The sequence below is a fragment of the Aythya ferina genome (assembly GCF_964211825.1).
Source record: "Aythya ferina genome assembly, chromosome: 10".
Classification (NCBI taxonomy): Eukaryota; Metazoa; Chordata; class Aves; order Anseriformes; family Anatidae; genus Aythya; species Aythya ferina.
The window spans coordinates 131,426-156,908 of NC_140306.1; the positions used below are offsets into that span (position 1 = coordinate 131,426).

General features: G+C 34.1%; 1 protein-coding gene across 4 annotated transcripts in view; it reads left to right on the forward strand.

Annotated features, from left to right (window-relative positions):
* The window catches only part of NR2C2 (nuclear receptor subfamily 2 group C member 2), a 50,726-nt gene that overhangs the window by 15,744 nt on the left and 9,499 nt on the right, over nucleotides 1-25,483 (forward strand). For 3 of the 4 annotated variants that reach the window (XM_084530931.1, XM_084530933.1, XM_084530934.1), the window contains 12 exons: nucleotides 4,077-4,187; nucleotides 6,958-7,158; nucleotides 8,488-8,590; nucleotides 9,669-9,848; nucleotides 12,003-12,150; nucleotides 13,745-13,838; nucleotides 14,255-14,388; nucleotides 15,823-16,000; nucleotides 16,963-17,084; nucleotides 17,583-17,722; nucleotides 21,171-21,308; nucleotides 23,014-23,119. In XM_084530931.1, coding sequence (XP_084387057.1) covers nucleotides 4,077-4,187; nucleotides 6,958-7,158; nucleotides 8,488-8,590; nucleotides 9,669-9,848; nucleotides 12,003-12,150; nucleotides 13,745-13,838; nucleotides 14,255-14,388; nucleotides 15,823-16,000; nucleotides 16,963-17,084; nucleotides 17,583-17,722; nucleotides 21,171-21,308; nucleotides 23,014-23,119 — 1,655 coding nt within the window. Of the gene's footprint in view, nucleotides 1-4,076; nucleotides 4,188-6,957; nucleotides 7,159-8,487; nucleotides 8,591-9,668; nucleotides 9,849-12,002; nucleotides 12,151-13,744; nucleotides 13,839-14,254; nucleotides 14,389-15,822; nucleotides 16,001-16,962; nucleotides 17,085-17,582; nucleotides 17,723-21,170; nucleotides 21,309-23,013; nucleotides 23,120-24,280; nucleotides 25,446-25,483 lie in introns of those variants that run through there. The other variant, XM_084530932.1, reaches the window with a different exon arrangement.

Consider the following 25,483-nt stretch of genomic DNA (forward strand, 5'->3'; position numbering starts at 1 on the left):
TAGTGCACTTGACCTTCAGAGGAGCAGGGTCATAGAGAGGGCATTTTAAAACAATTCTGGTTGCTTTCTTTTATTGGAATCCTCATTAATAGAGGCTGGAGGCAGGTATCTGTGATCTCACTAAAAGTGACTTCAGCATTTCTTTTGGATTGATTTGACCTCAGAGGTTTATTGAGGGAAAAATGTAAATAAGTCTGCAGGAAGGATTTGACACTGTAAGTACTAGAGTCTGTAGAGTGTATAGCTAGGGAGCTTCAGGAAGCAAACAATATTAAATATACTAAAACTTACTATTTTTCCCTGTCTTTTAACGTATGTGTATTTTGATATTTTTTTTTTTTTAGTGTAGTGAGATTAGGGTCTTTTGAGGTATCTTTTACGTTATGTGAATTTTCTGTCTCTAAGCCACCGTATTAATTGTTACTTTTAAATTATTTTTGATAAGCCTGTGTAAAGTGCACTGAAGTTTCCTATGAAATAAGGGTGACTTTGTTTCTTTCATTATCTTATGAAAGACTTCCAGTCATAAAGAAAAGAAAGTGTATTTAATTTTTAGAAACATATTCTAAAATTACAAAAATGTACTGTTGCTGACTTTGGAGGATTATGTTTTTGTATATACAACTTCCACAGTGGCTGCTTTAAACAAGTAATAGAGATTTTTCATGGTGTGGTGTTTCTTTTGAACAACACATTAGCATAGTCAGTGTTATTAAGTTCACTTACAGGATTACACATATGATACAAGTCTAACAAGTGTTGCATGTTTTTGGACTACTGTTGCTTTATTCTATTTTTTTTTTTTTTTTTTTTTACTTAGTCAAATTTGTTGCAATCAAATGGGTAGGACTATAATAAATCATCAGAAGTTTATCCTTTCCTGTCCTTTATGGGTGTATGACAATGCAATGTAGAAATTCAGCTGGCAAACAAAATTGCAGAAAAAATTTTTTTCTCTTGTAATTATGTATTTCAAAAAATATGTTCCCTCTTTTCATTTGACTTTCTACTACGGTTCTTGTTCTGCTGTCAGTCAATGGCTTAAGTATTCAGTCTTGAAGAAAATAAACTTGAGATTTTCAGCAGCCAGAAATTTAAAACTGCTCTTCTTTCACTATATTAAGTAGGCAAGCCTGAAGAATAAAGTTCTGTGTTTCAGGGTCCTTCTCCATCCTGAGTATGTATGGGGATGTTAATAAGAGTATAAAATTATATGTGCAAACTGAAACCTTTATTTATAGAAACATTCTTCATTGTGCACCATATCTTCTCAGACAAGTTTTTGGGTAACATATTTTCCATTTTTCAGTTTAATAATTATATTCTTGACTATTTAAACATGAAAATGACATATTGGCAGTTGGTCTCAAACTTATGGAACTTTATAGAGAACTCAGTGCTGGACTTAAGATAGCTGAGTAGTCATAGAATGAGGATGAGAAATAATATGTATATTCAAGGAGACTGTCAAAAAAAAAACAAAAACAAAAACTACCCTTTATATGAGAATGTAGTCCATACTATTAAAATAGAGATTTTTTTTGTACTGACGTAGTACTTAGAGCCATAGCTGTATACCAGGACCTTTTTGCAGCAAGTATATTACAAACCCAGAAAAAAGAATTAGCTTTTCAGTCCCCAAACATTTACAGAATTTCATTGTAGTTACCATGTATATATATAGGAATTATTTTTATAAGTTGCTACAAATCCTTGTACAACGTGGGAATACAGATCTGTTTCAAAGCTCCCAGCAATTTGTTGTGCAAGGTTCAAAGGTGCTTCTAAAAAGGCTAAGGAACCTATAATTGAAGGTGAAACAATCTTCCTGCTCTAATTTAGACCTTTTAAAGAGTTCATAGTTTCGATAATAACATGGCATGAAAGATAAAGAGGCTGTTGTTCAAATGTGTACAGCTTCATTAAAAGTCTTGTCTATTTTAAAATTGTTTCCCCAAAGAGATTGTGCAGTAAGTTTTCCTTTCTGTCCAAACAGGTTTTTATTTCCTTAAATTCATTGTAAATTATATCTTTGTATATTAAACAGGAAATAACTAAATTGATACTAACTTGTTGTCCACCAGTACAAGTTTTGATAAGTCATTCCAAGGGTATTTGAAAAAAGAGGATTTAATTTAAAAAAAAAAAAAAAAAAAAAAAACTTGTGAGCACTGCAGATATTAATGACTTTTGATACTCTCAAATTCCTTTATAGAATGTAACAATTATTGTAATCAGTCATATACTAAAACTATATCCTGCAAATACTGTGGGACAGTGTAAATGTGTATTTAGGAGGTATTCATGAAAACATAAACTGAATGAAATTGCAATTACAATTGCAATTTTAATTTACAAATATTGTGAGTTACAGAATTTACAATATGAAATTCCCAAAATTCTGAAATCATAAAAATATAAAATCTGTTAAAATGTAAATAAGTTTTATTTAGCATACAAATCTAAGTTTCTAATTCATTGAGATTATAGAACATTTTTCCAAAGAATTTTTGGCCTATTCATCTTGCTTTCAAGTAAGTAATTATGGCTTAAATTGAGTGTAGAAGAAATCAGGAGTGCCGTATTCTGCTCTTTTATATAGAGTACATCACTGCAGAGTCTTATGCCCATTCAAATGGAATATCTGTATAAATTGATATCGTAACAATTCATGATAGTTTTTATTGAGATATGTTGCACTTGTAAAATCTGCTGTTGGCAATCTTCAAAAATTGATGTGTTTTTCCTCTGCATTTTATATAATAACTTTCAATTAAGAACGTGACTGAAAAAATATCCATCTCATACTGTTGTCTATGGTGAACATTTATTTACTGTTTAGAATTATATTACTTGCCCTTTCCTGCAGCCTGTCACAGCAAAATAGTACTCTTGTGCATACTGTTACTCAAATATTTTTGTAACGTTTCTGAAAATATTGGTGAATGTGTGCAGTGTATGGCTTTAGAACAAAATTATCTTTTGCTTTGAATTTTCTCACAAGAATTAAAGTATTGATCAACATTTTAGATTATTGACTTGCAAAACGCACCAGGAAAGCAGAGCTTTCATAATGTCACACTAGTGAAATTCTCACTAGAATGATAAGTTACCTACATATGCCTCAATACATGCTGAATATTTTGGTGATCTCTTGAACTGTGTGTTCCAAAAAAAAGTTGCACCACTATGAAGTAGAAAAGCAGAACAAGTTGGAAAAAGAAAACAGGAAACAGTATGAGCACACTTAACAAGTGGAATTATATTAAATGAATAATTATAAATATTATATAAAACAAATATAACCAGCCATCTTTAAATTTATCTTTTTACCTTAAAAATAATATATTGTTAATATTCTTGCTTTTACTTGGAAAATGAAGTGACTGTTGTGCAAGTGGGCTGTAAAGACACTGTGCTTTCAGAGAACTTTATAGATAAGGTAAGATCAGAGACATAAAAACTAAATGCTAGTTTGGTCAGATGGAAGGCATGTGCAGATTCCAGCAGAATCCGCATATCTACTGACCCATATATGTACTTAGGATTGAGGGCGTTTTTATTTAGGGGCTTAAAGAAAGCTTTACTAAATTTGGGCTACCTGAAAATTCAAAAGATGGTTCATAAAATACTTTAAAAAAGAATTAAAGGGTGAAATATTTCACATGACACATTGAGTGTACGGTGTGTTTTGTTTTTACGCAAGAAAAAAAAATTGGAAGTTGAAAAAAGTGTATTCCTGCATTTCAGTAAACTGAAGAACCACATGGTTTAATTACATTTTCTTTGGTTGTGAAAAATAATAGTTATCCAGTGATTTGAAGTGTTTGTCTTTTTTTTTTTTTTTTGGGGGGGGGGGGGGGCGGGCAGGGGGAAGGGGATTGGTCATCTATCAGATTCATTCTAGTCCCAAAGAAAACAATATTCTTATAATTCATTGAAAACTAACTCAAATTGGTTTAGTGACTGTAACCTTTTCAGTAAATACAAATTGCATGCTAGGGCCATCTGCTGTTTAGTAAATAAGTATCTGTGTTTTAAAATGTTTAAATCAGAATTCTCTGTGTTATGTACAGGTGCAGACTGTTCAGACTTCACTATCTGAATCTCCAGTGATGACCAGCCCTTCCCAACGTATCCAGATTATTTCCACGGACTCTTCTGTAGGTTCACCACAACGCATTCAGGTAAAAATCTGTTGATTATGTGGCAAACTGTTATAACTTTTTTTTTTCCTCTTTCTGCTCTTGATTTATACAAAAGCATACTAAAGTCTATGGAAGATTTCTTTTAAGTTTTGTATGAACAGATCATTTTTATTGCAAATGAAACTTTCTCCTGAAGTATAGTTTAGTGATGACTAGTTGGCTGTATGTTATAATTGAATTGATAATGTAGCCAGTGAGGAATATTTGCAGAATTTAAACTTAGCCTGCATGTGTAAGTTGCCTGAGCTCTAACCATAGCAAATGGGCAGACGTTGTCAACAGACAGCTCAGAACACCTGAGATAATCTCTAAAAGCATTCTTCTCTCTCCGTTGCATGTTTAAAAAGAGCCAGTGGGAGACTCGCCTATTTAGGCTGAAATTAGTCTTGAGGATACTACGCAGTGGATTGTCATTACTGGTATCTAATATAAAGATGTATGTAGTGACAAATAATATGAAAATTGTTAGGTATTAATGTTACAAGAGTGTTACAGTACTGATCTTCTTGTCCTCTTCCACCTTGTTCTGTGCCAGTACAATATTCCACTGTACTTTTGCCAGAGGTGATGCTGGAGAAGAGGATCTTGTACTTCAGGGCATTTGGAATGGTCCTGGCAATGCAGCCTCTGTCACAGGATGGACTGTCCTTGAGATATGTTTTGATCAGGGTGGGTGGTACTTGGTCATTGTGATCCAGGAGAACCCTGCCCCCGTGAACAGCCCTGAAAACTTCTTTTTAAATGACATTATCATTTTACTTAATGGTATCATGATGTAATTTTTTTCACTAATATTCTTCAAAGACTCAAATTGTAGCATTTATAACGACATACTTTTTTTTAAAGAACATAAAAATCACCCACTTCTTATTCAGTCATTACTATCAATGCTTGTCTGATGTGAAAAGTTACAAAGTTGTCTCTGATTTTTCTTTATAGCTAGCACCAATGAGATGTTCTTCAGTTATCAACATATTTAGCTATGTGTTTTAACTAAGATGTATTCCTTTAAAATATGAACAAAAGGTGGAATCAGGCAGCCTTATTGTTTCATATGCTGATTCTCAAGCTTCCGCTATGATGGAAGTTTTCCATTTTTGATTCAGTTGTCTGGTAACATAATCTCTATTTTGTCTGGTAGAGTAACCAAATCAATATTTACCTGCTATTTCATTGCAAGGTAAATGTTCTCACAATATGTGTAACTGAAGCATACTGCATATTTCATCATTCATAAGGTAGGCAACTTTTGTTCAATTGTGCAAAAAAAATCTACCTCCTTATATCGTTGATATTTCTGGAAAAAACAGTTAGAGGAAGGAGAGTAGTAGGAAGAGAAAAGCGTTCCTGCTTCCTTAAAACATATCTACAGGCACTATAATAGTGTCAGTCATAAGCTGAGATTAGATTTCAGACTGGTTCCATTCACTAAGATCTATATGAAAGTGATGGTGGCTGAGAAAAACATGTCAGGGAAAACTCTCAGAGGGTTTAAGAACTTAATTTAACAACACTGGGATTGGGGATTGATGAGTTTTCCTTTTAAATTTTGAGCTTATTCAGAGCTTCTTGTTTGTTGAAGCGAACTGGATTGGAACTCATCCTCTTAAGCACTGAAACTTTTATGCAGATGAGACCAAAAATGGCTTATTCTGTTCTGTGAATATATGACTAATAAATCCCTACAAATGTGTCTCATCCAGAATTTAGTAGTAGGCTGGTTTAATCCCCAACTTTGAGTACCATCTACTTCCTACATGTTCTTTTTAGGTTTGTAATTACAAAATCCGAGGTGAGCCTTTCCTGAAGAGTTTCTGTAACATGGAAAAATCATCGTCTCCATAACTTAATTCCTGCACTAATTGTGGCTTACTACTCTAATGTTGTCTTAAGGCATTCTAATTTAGTAAAACCATTAGCATATGTTTAGAATTCCTGTAAGGCTTTTTATACAAAAAGAACATGACAACTGATTTAAGAAGTCTAGTTAATCAAAATTTAGGAATGTAAATAAGTAAACAACTTTAAAAAAGTTATTGTGACACTTAATGCAGTCAATTTATTAGGAATGTCACGGTGTGTAAACTCTGAAATTTTTTTCAATAGTAATTATTACCCTGGCAGTAAGCTAAATACATAAATGTACTGTACCAAAATAGTTTATAGTCATGTGTATACAAAAGAAATTAAAATCTCAAGAATGTACCATTGTGATTTTTTTGTCAGCTGGAATAATTTATAATTTCATTATTTATATGAGGAAAATTCTATGATGCTGTCTCATTAGGCAGTGCGTAGCTTGGATATATGCCTGCCATTCATCAAGTGCAACGTGCTATGTATTCTCATTTTAGAGTTCTGAGAGAATCAGTAAGGAATACAGGGGTCCTTAACATTACACTTTGTTCTTATTCTGGTTGGGTTCCACTGTGTCTAATTCCTCTTGAACAGTTAAATGCAATTACAACATCTCTCCATCTCTCCTCATTTTTAACAGTATCAGTCTCATACTTTTCACAAGTCTGTTTGGTATTTTCCTTTTGTGTGGTAGGTATGTAAATACAGAAATATGATAGACATATGTTTTAGGTTTGGTTCTATTGTTTTGCGCTTATGTAGGTAGCTGTAATAACTTTGCACCGGTCTAATAAATTTACAAATATAAAATTAATAAATAACAAGGGCTATTATGAAATAGTATCATATAATTCTGAGACAGAACCATAAAATTCTTCAATATGTTTTACAGATTGTGACAGATCAGCAGACAGGTCAAAAAATCCAGATAGTGACAGCAGTGGACTCATCTGTGTCTCCAAAGCAACAGTTTATTTTAGCAAGTCCAGATGGAACTGGTACGGGAAAGGTGATATTGGCAGCACCTGAGACATCTAATGCCAAACAGCTTATCTTTACAACCACAGACAACATTGTGCCTGGTAGAATTCAGGTAAATACGGTAATTGAGATAAACCAAATTTGTCTATTTCAGTTACTAAGTTTTAGGTGCTTTAAGTATAGAATTGTTTTAAGAGACCGGCAATTGCAATAGTTTTCTAAAGATCTAATAACATGGATATGGAACATATGAGTTGTAGGCTTTTTTTATTCAATCCTAAATCTGCCTGTGTTCATGTTCCTCGTGCATTACATTGCATTCATCATTCCTTGTTGTGATTCTCATTAAAATTCTAACTACGTAAAGACATGAGCAAATACTTAAGCTGAAGCTTGTGAGAGGTGCCAGGATTTCAGGTGGTCTGATAGAGATTCACACATGCAGAGATGCAACTTAGCTTGGCAAACTTATGTTCATAATGCAGTACCAAAACATTGGAGTAGGAGTTCTTTGGAGCAGAAGCTGTCATTTGTTATATTTGCCTGTGGGTCTTGAGCATAGTCCAGATCAGAGAGAGCTTTGCAAAACAAATTATGTAAACAATAGTCTATCTCTAGTGAAATTTGAGATTTTTTTCCTAGGATTCTTTTTTTTTTCTAGGGGGAAAAAATTACCTGGACTGTATTGCTACTGTTAGAATAGAGAATATCATAGAATCGTTCTATATAGGGAGTATTTTACAGGGAGCAGTATCATTTTTACACAAATATTTGAAAAATTGTGCAAAAAGTCTTTTAAAATTTATTTTACAGTACTACATGGTTTATCTATTGTTACAAATTAGATTTCATTTTTTTTAGTTTTATGTGAAGTGGGGCGTTTTGAACTGAAGTTTTGGGATTCAAGACCTTTGGAAGCCAACTCAGGATATTCTATGATTCTATGAAAACTGAGTTGGAAGGGACCCATAAGGATCATCAAGTCCATCTCTTAAGTTTTCTATAATGGATCTCTGTTTCAGGCTGTCCCCAGTAAACTATGTATTCCTATTAGCTAGAGAGAAGATAAATGGGGGAGCAGTGTATGGAATACAACAATTTTAGACATCTTTGGCTAAAATAGAGCAATTGTTTGACAGTAACTGCAAGAAGGGAATACTACTGTTGAGTGCACAAATGAAGAAACTTACTTCTCCTGAACAAAGTGGGAAGTTCAATTTGGAATTCATGTTTTGCTCTGGATGCTTTAACAGTCCCATTACTGACAGGAAAAGCTCTCCTTAACTTACATTTTATGCCACTTAATTTCATTCCACGTCTGTCATACTTCTCATATTCTTCACTGTTGATACACTGGTCTTCTGTACACAAAGCTTCTTGCTTTCAAGTCATCAGAAAATACTGGCTAATTACCTCTTTTTGTTCTGAAATTTTGTCTCAGATAGTGACAGACTCTGCTTCGGTAGAACGTTTACTGGGAAAAGCTGATGTTCAGCGGCCTCAGGTAGTAGAATATTGCGTGGTCTGTGGTGATAAAGCATCAGGTAAGGAAGCACAGGAAGCAGTATTCAAGATACCTGACTGAAAGGATTACTAGAATGAAGGGAAGAGGTTTCATGGCTTGCTTGTTTGTTTGTTTTTAAGACTGATTTTAGCCATGCTGTTGGTAAAAGCACTTGAGTCTAAATTGGAAAGAGGTAACATTATACTTTTGTATCTATACATACGGAGTATTTCAGCTCTGCTTGGAAGAATATTAATTTGTACTTCAAGTAGATTGTATGATGAATTGGCTCATGCTGAAAGAGAAAATGATTGCATAGCTCCTAGTAACTGAGAGACCATTTGAAGCATGAATTCTGTTTCCCCAGAGCTGTAAAAAAGTCTAACTAATCCAAGAAAAAAAAAAACACTTCTCAGTGCTCTCTAACAAACTTAAGACTTCTTGGTAGTTTTTTGCTTTTCACAATCACAGAAAAAGGCAAGTAGATATCATGCAAATCCTTGGTGTTTCAGAACCGTGCAGTTTCAGGGACTACTAGATAAAATTTCTACATTATCCAAAAAAGAAGATTGTGCTTTCATGTTACAGAGAGAGTGAACCCCTCTTTCTTCTTCGTCTTCTTTTTTTTATTGTTTTCAAGTGTTTGTGTAATTAAAATGATACCAGAATTGATGTGCACAGGAGTTTTGACTTAACATTGCATTTCAGATTTTATTCAGAAATTACTTATGTTCTGAATTTACTTAAATGTTTAGCATGTGTGTTCTTTTAATGTAACTTTAAACATGCAATACCCTTTGTATAGTTTGTATCCTATTACCTGTAACAGCAGATAGAATTGCATCTGTACTTGGTCAGAATGGGAGCTACCATTTCACAGGCCTCTTACTCAAATGTAGGCTTAGCCTTCCTCTCTTTTTTCCACTTACCAACCTAAAAGGCCTGATAATAGGTAAAAAAAGAAACATCCCGTGAGACTGCAACAATGCTTTCACAGTCCAAAATGATGGCAAGAAAATGAACGTAAAGGGTGACTTTTGCAATGATAAAGACTAAGATAAATATTTTTATGTTAAAATGAGTAATTTCCATCTAATAACAATATATATGCTTCCTAGGTCGTCACTATGGTGCTGTCAGTTGTGAGGGATGCAAAGGCTTCTTTAAAAGGAGCGTGAGGAAGAATTTGACCTACAGTTGTCGTAGCAACCAGGATTGTATCATCAATAAACACCATCGGAATCGCTGCCAATTTTGTAGGCTTAAGAAATGTCTAGAGATGGGCATGAAAATGGAATGTGAGTGTTAAGTACTCAATGTGAGACTGTGCCTAACAAGTAAAAAATATGTGGCCTACCATTGCTTTTTAGTGTGTTTTCTCTATTTCATTCTGTTGCTTGGAAGAGACAGAACTCGACAGCTGTACATTTCACCTTTCTTTCCTCACTATTTTGCGTTTGAGGTGTAACACTGATTTGTTTTGAACAATATCTCATATTACTGCAGTTCTTGAGGAACCCAGTTAGATCCTCACTTAGAATGCATGTTACAGTGTATGGTTATAGTAGAAAATATTTTAACATGCATCATATATGGACATGTATATGAGTCTAACATTACATGTTCAGAATAATGCTTTCCTACTGGTTTATTTTTCTCCCATTTTATCCAGTGATGGGAAGTGGTTGATGTCCCCCCCCCCCCCTTTGTTTGTTTTCAGTATTAGTTTGATCATTTTTTGAACAGCATTATATTATGAGACATTGTATAAACTGTTATATTTTGAACAATATACTTTTCCTGTTTGCAGTACTCACTACAACTTCAGTGCTAGCATCTGTACACCTCTTTCAATGCATTTTCATTACAATTTATAGTACCCCCTGCTTCTGCACTCAGAATTTCACAAAGCCTGTTCTGTTTTGTTTTGTGTTTTTGTTTTTTTTTTCTGTGATAATTTTAAGGAGAATTTAAGGTGAAACAAATTATTTTTCTACTTTAATCTAGGCAAGATGAGTTCCATCCTCTGAGTTACTATGGAGGCAGAATTTTAATCTGTAAACAGAGAGATCTTTGTTGTATTTGCACTTTGGATCTCCAAAAGCATAGTTAGGATTCTTGTGTTGTGCACACTGTGCTGAGTGTAGTGGGTGACACTTGTGCTGGAGAGACTGCTACATTTCTAGAAGCTAAACCTTTCTTAGCTCAGTGTGGCTAGGATTCATGTTCACTAATTTTTCTGGGCACTGGGTCAGGTTTCTGATTAATACTCATATCCACCAAGCCAAGAAGATGGATGTACCTACTTAATAATTCTCTAAACTTCCCTGACACTTAACAATATTAGTAAAAATAAGATCAGGAAATAAATAACTTCCTGGTTATGAGGATACAGAGAAATGTATCTGTATTGTAGTGTTGCATTCAAAAGGGCTATACAGTATGGTAGAATTTTTTGTTTGTTAATAATGTTAATTTTGTAGAGTAGTAACTGCTGTATGATTAATTGGTAAAATGAATAACACAGAAATATTGTCTCCATTTATATTGTGCCTTACGTTTGCATAGTATTGTGAGAATTAGTACAACACTTTAAAAAAATATTTGTATTATTGCCATATTCTTTTATTAGTTTTATTATCCATTAGTTTTATTAACCATTATTTCAGGTGAAAAAAATGTATGCAATTCATTCATGTGCCAAACTACAGAGTGACCTACATGCCAGATATCTTTCTGTAATCTGCTTAATACTAATATGGTGATATTTTAAATATGCACTTTTCACTTGCCTTATAATAGCAAAATTATTCGTACTATTTTTATTAGATAATTTACTGTGCTTTGGAGACTAAGCCTATTTTCTTCCAGTTTTCAACTTGAAATATTTTAAATTCTGTAAAGGTTAATTTTAGAAAACTGCTTCCTAATTGTCTGGAATGAGTGAATGAATGAGTCAATTGCACATCATGCAGAGACTCCTCACCCAGGGAATTAAGCTGCATCTCTCATAACGTTATGATTCAGGAGCTAACGTGCCTGTCTTGACTTTTTCTGGGTTCATTCTGAGTTTGTGTTGGTTTTTGTCATCTGGAGTATGACTGAGTCTTGCATTTAAGTATAGCTTTACCTGTAAAACAAGCGGTTTTTTTAAATGTATATTGCAGAATGCTCTGTCACTTTAAATACCAGTGAAATAGTAAGCTTTGCTTGTAGTTCAGTAAAACTTAAAGCAAATGATCAATCTGTGCCTTCCTTAGTTAAATGTACTTGGTCATGGGTATAGTAGAATTGGAAGCCACATTTCTTCAGTTGTCTTATTAAATTTCAGTTTCATGCTGAACTGACATACCACCATAATGATTTAAACATAAATTCTACTATGTGATTATTTTGGTAATATTCATATGAATTACTTTCTTTCAAATCTTCGTGTTTCTATCCTTCTGTAGCGGTTCAAAGTGAAAGAAAGCCTTTTGATGTGCAACGTGAAAAACCAACCAACTGTGCAGCTTCCACTGAAAAGATATATATCAGAAAAGACCTACGAAGCCCTTTAATAGCAACTCCAACATTTGTGGCAGATAAAGATGGGGCACGGTGAGTAAATCAATATAACACAAATCTTGTCTAAGGTTATTTATGCATTGCAGGCACAACTATTCTGTCTTCCCCTGTACTCTAAAGCATTGGTCAAAAAGAGCTGTTTCACAGGCCATTGGTTTCCATTACCAAGATCAACGTATGCTCTGCTTCTCATCAAAGTTTTTGCCTGAGTACAGCTAGGTGGTTCTCAATTTAAGTACTGGCTGTTGCCCAGACAGACCAAAGCGCAAGTGGGGCACACATGTGATATGTAAATAACAAACACGTAGACCTACTGCATGATAGACTCACGTTGGCACTTTTTTGAAATCAAATCCACCAATAGCAGACTCAGCATTCACCTTCCTGAATACTGTAGCAGAAGAGGCTGCAGTGACTGCTGATACAGATCCGCAAAAAATGGTCTTAACAGTGTCAGCAAAAGAATAGTAGTTTCTTTTTGCTATATGGAAGATACTCCTAGATGGTTTTCATGCTCTCAATTCTCTCCATAGGCAATGTGTGTGGAAATGCATGATATTCTATCATATTCTTAATAAGTAGAGATAATTTTTCTTTCTGAATAAATTAGAACTCTATTTAAATACCACATTTTGAAAACTATCAGTCCAGTTAGTGAATGAATAGATGATAATCACCTAAAAGTACTGGATCTCTATATTCAGTTGGTTTGTGTGTATATTCTTTGTTGAACAAGTCAAACTGCAGTTAGGAGGGTTAAGCCATAAATTTTTTCAGCTGTTTCAGTGTTTCTTGTTTGCTAATCAGTTTGTTCATAAATACTGCTCATAGACACATCTGCTACCTCAAGATTTCCTTGTGCTGCAGATGGCTTTCCACACTATAAACGATATTATATTCATTAAGTGTGACCCTATTTATGTAGGACTCACATTTACATAAAGTATGATAATTTGTTTCCTGTGGTACTTAACAACGTTAGTGTCAAGGCCTGAACCAGTCATGCATTACTCATTTGTGTTGGGTTATGCAGAATTGGACTGTTGCAGAAGTAACAAATTTCTTATTACTGACTGCAAAGAGTTCCCACTGCCTCCCTTAATTAGATACAGCAGAGAGAAATTATGTTTGGTCAAAAAGACAGAAGAAAAGGCAGCAGAAATTTTACGCAGAACTTTTGCATTACAAAATAGTTGTATAATAAATGTATTTCCTTGACTCAACTTTTTTTTTTTTTATTTAGTGCTGTCCATCTAACTTGGAATGCACAGTTACGCCTTCTGCAACTCTAAGGCATAACTTTAGATCTGCTATGTGGTTTCTGAAGTTATGAGAAGACAACAGCTTTCATAAGACAGAATAAACCAGTGACAAAAGCATATGAGAGGATATCTCCTTTGGGAAGTTGTCACTGCTTTTGCACAGGAAATGAAAATGTGTTCCTGTCTTTCAAGCTACATTTTGGAAGCAGTTTCAGAAAGGCTAAAATTCTGATGAAAAATCCTGAGTTCCATTAAATTGCAAATTTAAAAATGTGTAATTGTTTTATTCTGACATGAGTTGTTACATATTTTTCTGATTAATACAAACCACTATTAACTGTCAGATGCCTTATGGTTTTCAACAGGTCAGCAGGTCTTCTTGATCCAGGAATGCTTGTGAATATTCAACAGCCTTTGATCAGGGATGATGGTACAGTCCTCCTAGCTGCTGACTCCAAGGTATGGATGCTTTCAGTTAAGTTCTGAACATATCTACACATATAGATTATTTTAGCTGTGTACATAGATGCAAAGCATTCTTACCCTTGATAGGATAAGGTTGGGGTGAGTCTGAAGATCTGTAGGAATGCAGGTAATAAGCTGATCAACAGGGATGTGATTTCTTTTCACAGGCATATTTATGCCATAGCTATTCCCCACATGATATGCCAGAAGGGGTTAGGATTGATGATCACAGTAGGGTTTAAAGATCATTGTGAGTCAAATGTGATCCATTGTTCTTTCTGTAGGTGGTTCAAGGAAAGGAAAGGAAAAGTACATACGGAAGAAGAACACAAAGATTAAGAATGGGGGAAAATACATGTATGATATATCACCTATAATTCTTACCGACTAATACGGTTCTTCTTGTTTAGGCTGAGACAAGCCAGGGTGCTTTAGGAACACTAGCAAATGTTGTAACATCTCTTGCTAACCTCAGTGAGTCACTAAATAATGGAGATACTTCTGAAATTCAACAAGAAGAGCAATCTGCAAGTGAGATTACACGGTATGCATTTATATTTGCATCTTATTTAGCAGTTTGTATTCTGTATAGTGCACACTTAAGACTCATTCATCCATGTAATTTGGCATTGTGACATCAAATACAGTAGAGATTGCCCAGTACTTTGAAATGCAAAACCAATTATTTGGAAATCCAAGCTTGGCTGTTGTCTTCAGCCTGTAGTCCTCTTGGGAAGAACTGTATCTTGTGTTATAACTGTAGTTATAATATGGATAAACCAGATTTCATGCTAAGAAAAGTAATCATAGAATCATCTGCTTTGGAAAAGACCACCGAGTTCATGAAGTCCAGCCATCAGCCAAACCTACTGAGTCCCACCACTAAACCATGTCCCTCAGTGCCATGTTCATGCATCTCTTAAATATCTCTTCGGGGACAGGGACTCTACAACTTATGTAGGTAGCCTTTTCCAATGCTTGAATAAATGACTAGTTCGTAAACTTGGCTGACTCTGAGAATAGTAATACTTTGGTACTGCAGTATTTAATAGGCTTATTATATGGAAGTTTCTCCTGTGAAGTGTTCATTGCCCTTAGATCCACTCCTTGAGGGTCTGTATTACTGCTGCGTTCTGTATTGTACTGCCAAAATACCTTTTGGTAATGTAGGAAAAATGTAAAACTAAGATTAGTAAACATCTTGTTTAATGTTTAGAAGGAATTTGAAGACTGTTGTCATTATTAGTGATGAAAACCAACACAGAATGTCAAAGTTTCCAGCAAGGCTTGAGATTTTTAGCATTAGGGTGATGGTGTTTGTGGTTTTGTGTTGTTTGTTTTGGGGGGGGTGTTGTTTGCTTGTTTTATTTGTTTTTTGAAGGAAAACATGCATTGGTCTTATAGTGAAATTTTAGAAATATTGGGCCTCAAAACTGTCCAGTGTCTTTCAGGTAGATTTTTAAGAGGTGTTTAAGTGTTTAATCAAGAGTATGTCCATATCTTTTCTTAAGGGGAAGGAAATTAAGGCATGCTGTTTAGAAGGAGATCACTGCGTTCTCTGTTGTTCCAAAGAATGGATTAGTAACAATAGGGACTGCAGGGTGTTCTCTAGAGTGCACCTGGGCTTTGTGAGATTTCACATAATCTATTATAAATTTCCAAGGTGAGAAGAAGCAGGTAGTAAACAGTAAGCGGAAGAATCCCATTTACTAGTACAAATACTAGTATAAGACAATTAAAACAGGATTTATAGTAGTAAAAAATTCCCCCCTTACGGGTAAAGTCTTTTATCAGCTATATGTGGGCAGTCCCTGTATAATGTCCGAGCAGTACAAAGGAACCAGGTTGTCATGAAAAATCTAGCTTAGTGTCTTCATGGTTCCTGTATACTGAGTTGGAAATGCTTCACAGTGTTTTATATGACCAGTACTCTGAAATTTTTAAAGGCTCTTTCACTGTCTATTACTTCTTTTTGCAGAGCATTTGATACTTTGGCTAAAGCACTTAATACCACAGATGGTACAGCCGCTCATAACTTGGCAGATGGGATGGATCCTACAGGAGGGGGGAATATTCATGTAATCAGTAGAGATCAGTCAACACCAATTATTGAAGTGGAAGGACCCCTACTTACAGATACACATGTCACATTTAAGGTATGTGTCTTGAAATGTCTTACTAAACAAGCTGACATAAAAGATATAACCCAAAATGAGTTTACCACGTCTTCTTTATGTTTGCAAAATTAAATATGACAATCTAGAACACCTGGTTTAGCATGCTGGTGTTAGCATCTAATGCTTTTTTCACTCTCGCAAGCTCTATCTGAAGTGTATAGATACTATTTCATAAGACTTTTTCATCAACATCAGGATGCTTTAAAACTTCTTTCACTTCCCAGTACCATTGATGGTCACTTTCCATATCATCCATATAGTATTATGTCTTGCTTTGTTCATTTATAATTCTAGGGAATGTCGAACTTTCATCTAAAAGGCTTTTTAATATTAAGAGAGGTTACATGGCCATCCTAGTTTGCTTCAATTACACAACTCAAACAAGAACATGTTGATGAAAATTTTGAGATAAATAATGAGGGTGTTCCTCTTGCTGGTATCACATTGCACTGTTTAAAGAATTAAAAAGCTTAAAATAGCAATACTTAATGTAGTTGAACGATAATCATAATTATAACCTGCTTATTCCCATTAATGGAGTTTTGTGATTGTAGATTCCTACTGTATGATTCCCGTTTTAGATTTTTGTTTTACTTCTTTTAAAAGAAGTTTTAGAAAATAGTTTCATAGTACTGTGATGCTACTTAACATTCTACCAAACAATTAAATGTATAGATTTAACTGTTATTACATGAAAATTAAAACTTTTCAAAAAGAAACATTTGAGCTCTTTCCCACATTATTTCTAATCTTGCTTTCTATCCTTGTTTTGCATGCTTAGCAGTAGTAATGTGTTGCTTAGTAAAGTTTTACTTTGACAGTTTCTTGTTATGCAGTTGCATTATGACAGACAATGAAAGTGGGTTGAATGTTTTCACTGGTTATTTCAGTGATGATAATTATTTTATGCCCTAACTGTACACGCTTTTATTGTTTTGCAGTTGACAATGCCCAGTCCAATGCCAGAGTACCTTAATGTACACTACATCTGTGAGTCAGCATCACGACTACTTTTCCTGTCTATGCACTGGGCTAGATCCATACCTGCATTTCAAGCACTTGGGTAAATGGACGTTACACTGCTGAACAATTTGCTTTCCAATTAATGAAAGCACTGATCTCAACACTTCAATTTTTAAACAACTAAATTTATTTAATTTTTAATGAATTCTTTAAAATGTGTGAAGGCTGTGCAATATTCTTTTTTGAAGAATAAAGTAAAAGATTGCCATCTTTGCTAAGGTGATAACTACCATATCTGATGTTACTACTGTTATGGAAGCTAAAGCCGAATCCAAAGCAAGCATTTAATTTGTAGAAATAAGTCTCATTAAAGAACCAATGAGCACCATTTTACAGATAACCTGAAATGGTTTAATGTAGTTAGTCTATTCTTGCTTTTTGGAATACTTGTCATATGCTGATATATGCGTTTTAATAGAGTGGTTTGGAGTATGTTAATCTTTATTGCTAATTGTTATAATCAATGTAACTGTATGTAGGGTAATACTAACCTAACATGAAGACTAGCTACCGTTGTTTGATTCTGTGTTATTAATAGGCAGGATTGTAATACAAGCCTTGTGCGTGCCTGCTGGAATGAGCTGTTTACCTTAGGCCTGGCACAGTGTGCACAGGTGATGAGTCTGTCTACTATCCTAGCAGCTATTGTTAACCATCTCCAGAACAGCATACAGGAAGGTATGTATTCAGTGTGTTGTTCTTATACGTATTCATTACAGGGCTACAAACTGGAATTTGAATAACATTTCTCACAAGGTGTTTTTTAGTTGATAGCAGAACTGTTCTCCAGGATCCAGGGAAAGAAGAAGCCGCCTCTTGCATGATTACTTTTCCTCTGATCTGTTGCGCTGTGACCTCACAGAGATCTCTCAGTGAGATAAAGGTGTCCTTAAAAGAAATACGTCTGGAGGATATAAAGCCTTTTTCTCCTCCCCTCTTCTACATATGACTAGCAGTATAGAGAAAGACAAGCGTATCCTAAAATTATAGTTTGTTCACAGAGCTTTCCTCCCATCTAGATGTAAATATTTTTTTTTTGCTCTTAGAATAATCAAGCCTTCTCCTGAACCACAACTGAGCTTTATTCCTTCCAGAGTTTTTCATCTCTCTACAGTGTAAAACTTTAGCATTTGCCAAGTATCACAAGTGTATTCTTATAAGTGTAACCATTTTGTTGTATACTACTATAATACTGTAATGATTACTGTATTTTGAAGTACCCCTTGAAGCATTAAACTACCTATTTTCTTGACACTTTCATGAAGATTTATGTAATTCTGTTTTTGAGTTCAGTGTTGGCCTGTGATAATGATGACTATATCTAGAACAAACAATAATCTGTTATGGCTGCTTTCCTTTTTTCTTTCCTTTTCTTTAAGGATGCTCCCTATCAGAGTCAATTAGCTTGAGAATAACTTTTCACTTTTAATAAGATAAAAACTCACAATACTAGCAGCTTTAAACTCTGAAAATATAGTGTATTTTTAATTTCAGAAAGAGAACAGCAGAATATAGATGTAATGGCCAAATGATAGAAAATTGCATGGTATTGCATGGGATGCAGGTAGCCATCCTTTTCTTACCAGAAGAGAAGGACTAAGATAAAAGCATACTTTCGTCTACATAAAAATGAATTACCACAGAAATTTGAAAATAAAATATTTTTCCAAGAGGAATATCGGAAATAGATGATAATCCTTCTTTGATACATTTGTAAAATTGTAAATTCTTTTGGGAAAGAAACCCCTACAAGCACAAAGAGCCTGATAATATACTGTAACTGATGTGGCACTGCTTTTTATACCTAGGTGAATGCAGCAAATAGGAATCAAGCAATCCAAAACAGCCCAGGATTCTGCAGGTGATGGAGGAGCTAGGTCACAGATTTGATACATCTCACAGAACAGTCATTTCCTTTGCCCTTCTCAAATTACAGAAGCATAGAGAAGCTGAGAAAATGTAGTTGCAAGTATAGAATACTTCCCTGAAGGTTTTTCCGTAAATTTAAACTTTTCACACTGCAAAGCGCATTCTGTGTCACCTACTATTGCGAAATAATATATGCAGTGTAGACATGAGTTGCCCATATTTTGGAAACAATTATTTAATAGCAATATTAAATGATATAATTACATGAAATCCAGTTTCAGTTTAAACTTGAGTTAAATGTAGTTATGGAATACTGTTTGGTACCAGTTTGACAATTTGGTTTGTGAATTGGTTACTGTGCATACAGTGAGAACTGGAACAGACTTACTGAATAGAGTGAAAATTGCTTGTAAAACTATAAAATGCACAAAAATAGATAGATGATCATGAAAAAATTCATGAATCTCCTTCAGTCCTGGTAAAGTATATTTGCTTTAATCTACTTTTGTTGGCTTTATTATGGTAAAATTGGTCAGCGGTTTGATTTTTAAATGGATAGTATCCTTTCATGAATGTTTTTACTTTTTTATAATTTGATGAAGTTTGGACAGCCCTCAAAATACAACAAATTGACATTCCTTTCCTTCACAGAAAGAGGACCAAGAGTTTAAAAGCACATGGAAATGTGCATATCATGTGTTCTACAAAGGGTTAAGCTTTAAATTACATCTGTCTCAGAATAAATGTCAGTTCTACCTACGCTCCAAGTGATCAGTTTGTGGAGGTGTAAGTGGTAGGGTTATTAGTCTCTTAAGCTGGCCCCACTTCTGTTACTGTGACTTAAACCTATCCTTTCAGTCATACAGTGTTACCTGGGAGTGGACAGAAAGAGAGGATGAGACTACATTTGTTTTATTCAATGCTATTTTGTAAAGTTATATTTATACTACACCTTCAAAACTCAAAGTGATGAAATTTCAGAACTTTGTCTAAGAAGTATGTGAGTGATGAGGTTGCTTGAAAACTATGAAATTCAAATTAAACTTTTTGCATGTATTTCTGCATGGTTGTTTCTCATATAACGCTGATATTATATAATGTGTTGCGAAAAATCAGTATTACAACTTATGTATTGTAGAAAATTAGACTATACTTTCATTCATATATCAAGACATTATGCAAAAAAAGTTTAATTTCTTCTTTTGTTCGGTTCAATTTTTTACATGGTTGCAGGAAATATGTGAAAGTAGTCATAAATGACATAAAAGATCCAGTTTAACACACATGGATCTAAACAATTGTATACACTATTGTACAGACGAAGGTAAAATATTATAAAGATACGGTGTAGTAGCACTGAAGATTGTGAATGGAATCAATTTATTCTAATATATTTCTTGAGGGGAAAAATAATGCCTCTTAGGAATTGACTTCTCCATGAAGCTTAATAATGGTAACTATATATTCACAGATTTGTTTTAATATAATCTTTAAGGCTTTCATTCTTTGACCAGTTTACAAATGTACAGTCAGAGAAGTTTACTACATTTTACTGAATTAGTTACCATTATTTACCAAATTAGAAAGCTCTCCTTCCCTAACTCAGCAACTAATACCACTCAATTTTAGCTTATCCATAAATATTTTCTAAATTAATGTTTTAAGAACATGAAACCAACATAAGAAACATGTTTCAAAAGATAGAAGAATCTGTGTATATGTATTTGAATGCATTTGCCCCTTCAGAAGAAAAGAAGACTTATGCACCCCTGTGAATTAAAAGTTTACTTCTAAAGTACAAACAGAAGAAAAAGTATCACTGTCATCACTGATCTTGCATTCTGGAAAAGCTAACTCAATACTGTTTGAAGTTAAAATTAGGATTGTATGATAGCATTTGTTTTGTAATTTTTTTCATTCCCAGAATCATGATCTATTTTGTAGAATAATTCACTGTAATTTGAGAGTCTCTTGTTCGGAGCCGTATGTCATTGGAATAGGATTGGTGTCACAGATTATGCTATTCATGCAAAATTATGCAAAAGAGTTAATGTTGTTTCCTAGCCCTCTGATTTGGCTTTATTAGTCTTCACTTCTGTAATCATTCAGGCCATCCTTACGTGTTAAGTGTTTTTTTAAATACCAAATGAGACAAGTTACTTTGAAATGTTACTTTACTTTTTTCATAAAAGGATGTTGGTTAAGATATTGGATGTACTTGAGCTCACATGAAATAATAAACAATATCTTTTTGTAGATAAGCTTTCTGGAGACAGAATAAAGCAAGTCATGGAACACATTTGGAAACTTCAGGAGTTCTGTAACAGCATGGCCAAGATTGATATTGATGGATATGAATATGCATACCTTAAAGCTATAGTCCTCTTTAGCCCTGGTAAGGAATTTCATAACAAACTATTTTTAAATAAACATTCATAAGTTACCATTTTAGTAATTATTTATAAGACTAATGACCTGAGATGAGGCTATTCTGTTAAGCTATAGATAAAATAGTTTTCAATAAGAATTTATCACAATGTGTTTTAAAAATAACTTCGGAGCAACAAATTCATATTATTTTCACCTTCAGTCTCTCAGGTATTTCTTGTTAACCTACCTTAGGAGACTAGACTGTCAATTATCTTCAGCTAGGGATCCAGTATTTAAGTTATCAGACAATATTAGTGAAGTGGAACAGGCTGCCCAGGGAAGTGGTGGAGTCACCATCCCTGGAAGTCCTTAAAAGATGTTTAGATGTAGAGCTTAGGGATATCGTTTAGTGGGGACTGTTAGTGTTAGGTCAGAGGTTGGACTCGATGATCTTGAGGTCTCCTCCAACCTAGAAATTCTGTGATTCTGTGAAGTAAATGGCAGGAAGGATTAGAGGAAGTACGTTCTCAAAGTGACAAAAAGAAGTTGACTCCAGTGTTAATATTTTTAAGACATTCACAAGGGGAATATATGAAATATAAGCAGAAATACCACTCTATTTTATATGGAGTTTCTGCAAAATCTCTGAAACTAAATGTAAACAGGCAAAATTTGTTGCAAAAAAATGACAGCAGAAAACTAAAGCATGATCTACAGTGTTTATGATACATGTATGAGGATTTCCTTAAGGAAGACGCTTGAGATTTTCTGGAATGATAAAGTAAGGATATCAAAAAATAGGAAGTAGTTGTGTCTTCAGCAAAACTAGATGATGTAGAAATTTTCCTAGGTTAACTTAAAATTGCTGACGGTCTGAGTGAAATGGGAGGACTTGCTCTGAAATGTAAATTATTTGTTACATTCAAAGTGGTAAGCATCTCTGAATTAAAGTAAAATACCAAGAAAAGGAATAACTTATCAGTTATAATCTTTTATATATAGTGCAGAAAATACATATATATTTTATGCAGAAAAAATATTTTCTGCACTATATAATCTTTTGTTTTTATCTTTGTAATAAAATTTGAATTTAATTGGAAGATACTATTGTCCTGAAATATGCTTTTGGAAATTTCCTGCAGATTCTATTATTAGGGTTAAGTTTATTAGGATTTTAATGCAAGTCTGAGGAGCAATTAATTTTCCATACTCAAGATAGCTCTGTCTCATTTCAAGGGAAGAACTTTGAACACAACACTGAAGCTATTTGGGTATAGTCAGATGTGTGGTATTTTCAGTTTTTCTGATCATGTCACTGTCTTTGTAGAGAAGAGCCAGGAGGAATTAAAGCATAAGACAGCCTCAGAAAGGTAAAGAAGTTGATATGTCAAGAAAAAAAACACTAGATGTTGCTCAATAGTTGGTTGAAATTACAGAAGAAAACACGTTTGAAAAAGCAGGGTTAGAAACACAAACTGTCATAGGTATTGCCTGGTATACACCTACAGGATTAACTTTCCAGATTTCTACTGGATATAGCCAGCTATGGAGAGAAAAGTGAGTATGCCAGTTCTGAAGCCAGGAAGCAAATGTTCCAATTTTCTACAGCTCATATGTTAAATATCACAATACGATATTTAAATGAAATTAAATGTAAGAATGTTGTAAGTACATAAATTTTGCAACGTATAGGGAAACAATCAACATACATAAATGCTTTGTTTCTTTAGATCACCCTGGTCTGACTGGTTCAACCCAAATAGAAAAATTCCAGGAGAAAGCACAGATGGAATTGCAGGACTATGTCCAAAAAACTTATCCAGAAGATACGTATAGGTATTTATTTTCTATAATACCCAAAATAATGTTGTGAGCTGAAGCTGGCAAAAATACAAAATAGTATCATGATGTTATTTCCTTTTTAACATCTGGTGTTGTTTTTTTGACTACTGAAGTGAAAGAATCAGAATGTTGTTGATAAAAGCAGCAGTTTTGTTGAAAGATAGGAAGAATCAAGAATAGCTGTCTAGCTTCTTCCACTTAAACAGTATATTCTCCTATTTTTGTTGTTTGGAATCATAGAATGGTTTGGATCGGAAGGGACACTAAAGATCATCTCTTTCCAGCCCCTCATAACACCTTCCACCAGAAAAGGTTGCCCAAAGTCCCCATCAAGTCTGGCCTTGAACACTTCCAGGGATGGGGCATCCACAACTTCTTAAGTAACCTGTTTTAGTGCCTCACCCCACCCTCTTAGTAAAGAATTTCTTCGTTTTTACCTAATCTAAATGTACCTGGTTTTTACTTCAAAATCATTTTGCCCTTTCCCATTGGGTTGTGTTGGTTTTGGTGGTGTGTTTTGTTGTGTTTTGAGAGTTTCATTGCCGTGGTTAGAAAAGTAGACAGACTTACTGTCTGTGTTAGAAGTCTCAAGAATAGCTTCTTTAACTCAGACTTCCTCTTTCTTTTCAAGTTAGTTCAAGAAGCTTTGAGATAATAATATGGTTAAAGGATGATAATCACCTTTTTCAAGTTCCATGTGCAGAAAAGTATTAAAATTATCAGCTTAGAGACCTTGAAAACTAAGGATTACATATGGGGAACAGTTCTCTATTCTTAACCAACTCTTAAGCTTCTGTTATAGGAAATTTTCACTTCCTATTTACTTTCTCTTTTTTTGTTAAATTTCCAGGAACTTTTCTTTGAGTAAGTAACTTGTTTTGTCAGCTCTTAACTGTTCCTGTGTATCACTTGCTGGAAATAATTAACTTCCAATCATCTCAATCAAAACTGTGCTATTTTTAAATTTCACCAACGTAATCATTTTCTGCACTACAAAGGAAATTCTACCTTCTGTCTAGTAATTTATCTTAGAACTTATTTTCTTTACAAGGAGATAGCTTTCACTTTTACTGTGTTTAAGCAAGGTCTGAGGGTTGTGTAACATTTAAAAAAAAAAAAAAAAAAGCCTCTGAAAGAGAGCTTCTCCCATCTTAGAAACAGGTCTCTGCACTGGTCCTATGGAGTTAACACCGTGGGACATCAGTATTGCCAGTTAAGTGCAATGGAGATAGGAATTCTGCTTTGGAAATATCATTAGATCCCACATTATTCTTCCACATACAGCTTAATAACACTGATTTTTGTGCAAAAGAGGTGGACTTCTGCAGTAAGAAAAAATACAGTCATGCTTCACAAATACTTTCTATTGTTTATACCCCCATGCTTATCCTTAGATAAATTTAGAGTACAAATCTGATTTTTCTGAGCAAGTGAATGCTGTCACAAATTGAGATAGAAGCACAAGTGTTATAATTTTCACAGAATAGCAGCATGTCTTCAGTCTTTTTGAAAAATTTCCGTGAAGTTTACAAGATCTGATATATTAGCAGAATGGTCTTTATATTTTTTTCTCCATAGATATTCAAGCATTTTCTAAAGGCCTGTGTTCACTGCTGCCTAAATCTTGCTATTTCATGCCTCCAGCTGAGGGAATTTGTTTTGTCAATTTTAATGTATATCTGCAATATAAACACATCAGATATGCTTCCAATGTTGTTCTAAATTTAAAATTGGAAAATGCATTGAAACTCCAGAAGTGCAATATGATCGCTTCATTATATTGGATGTCTGTTAACATCCTAATACACAAAAAAGCACAACACTTGGAAGTATGTATAAGTAACAGCACATTCCTCCAAATTAACTTTCTCATCAGACACAGATTCTCTAATTTCTTTTTATAAAAACATAGTCCCATCCTTACTATCTGGCTTCTCATTAAGTTGCTAGGTAACTGAGGAACATACTGTTTATGGCTTCAATTTTAATTGAGCATTTTACTCTTAAAGTTGTAGAAATGTCAGTGCGCTAGTCATTATGAATATTACTTTTTTTAACATAGTCCTGAACTCTGAAGTGTTTCCAGAGTTGGGAATTTCAGAAGCAGACCGGAAGAACGATGTTTGTACATACGTGTTATATCTACAAAAGGCATTGATACGTTAATACGTCATTTTCACTGGAGAAACCTCTAAGGACAGAAGCTTTTTCATTTCACTTGCAGGATAAAAAAAAAGTAATAATTCTTTATATGTTACTTTATATGATAGCCTCTTTACTCCCATTCATTAATTATAGTAATAATAAAAACAAAAACATCTTTTTAGCCTCACAGTATTTTTTTTAACTCATTTTATG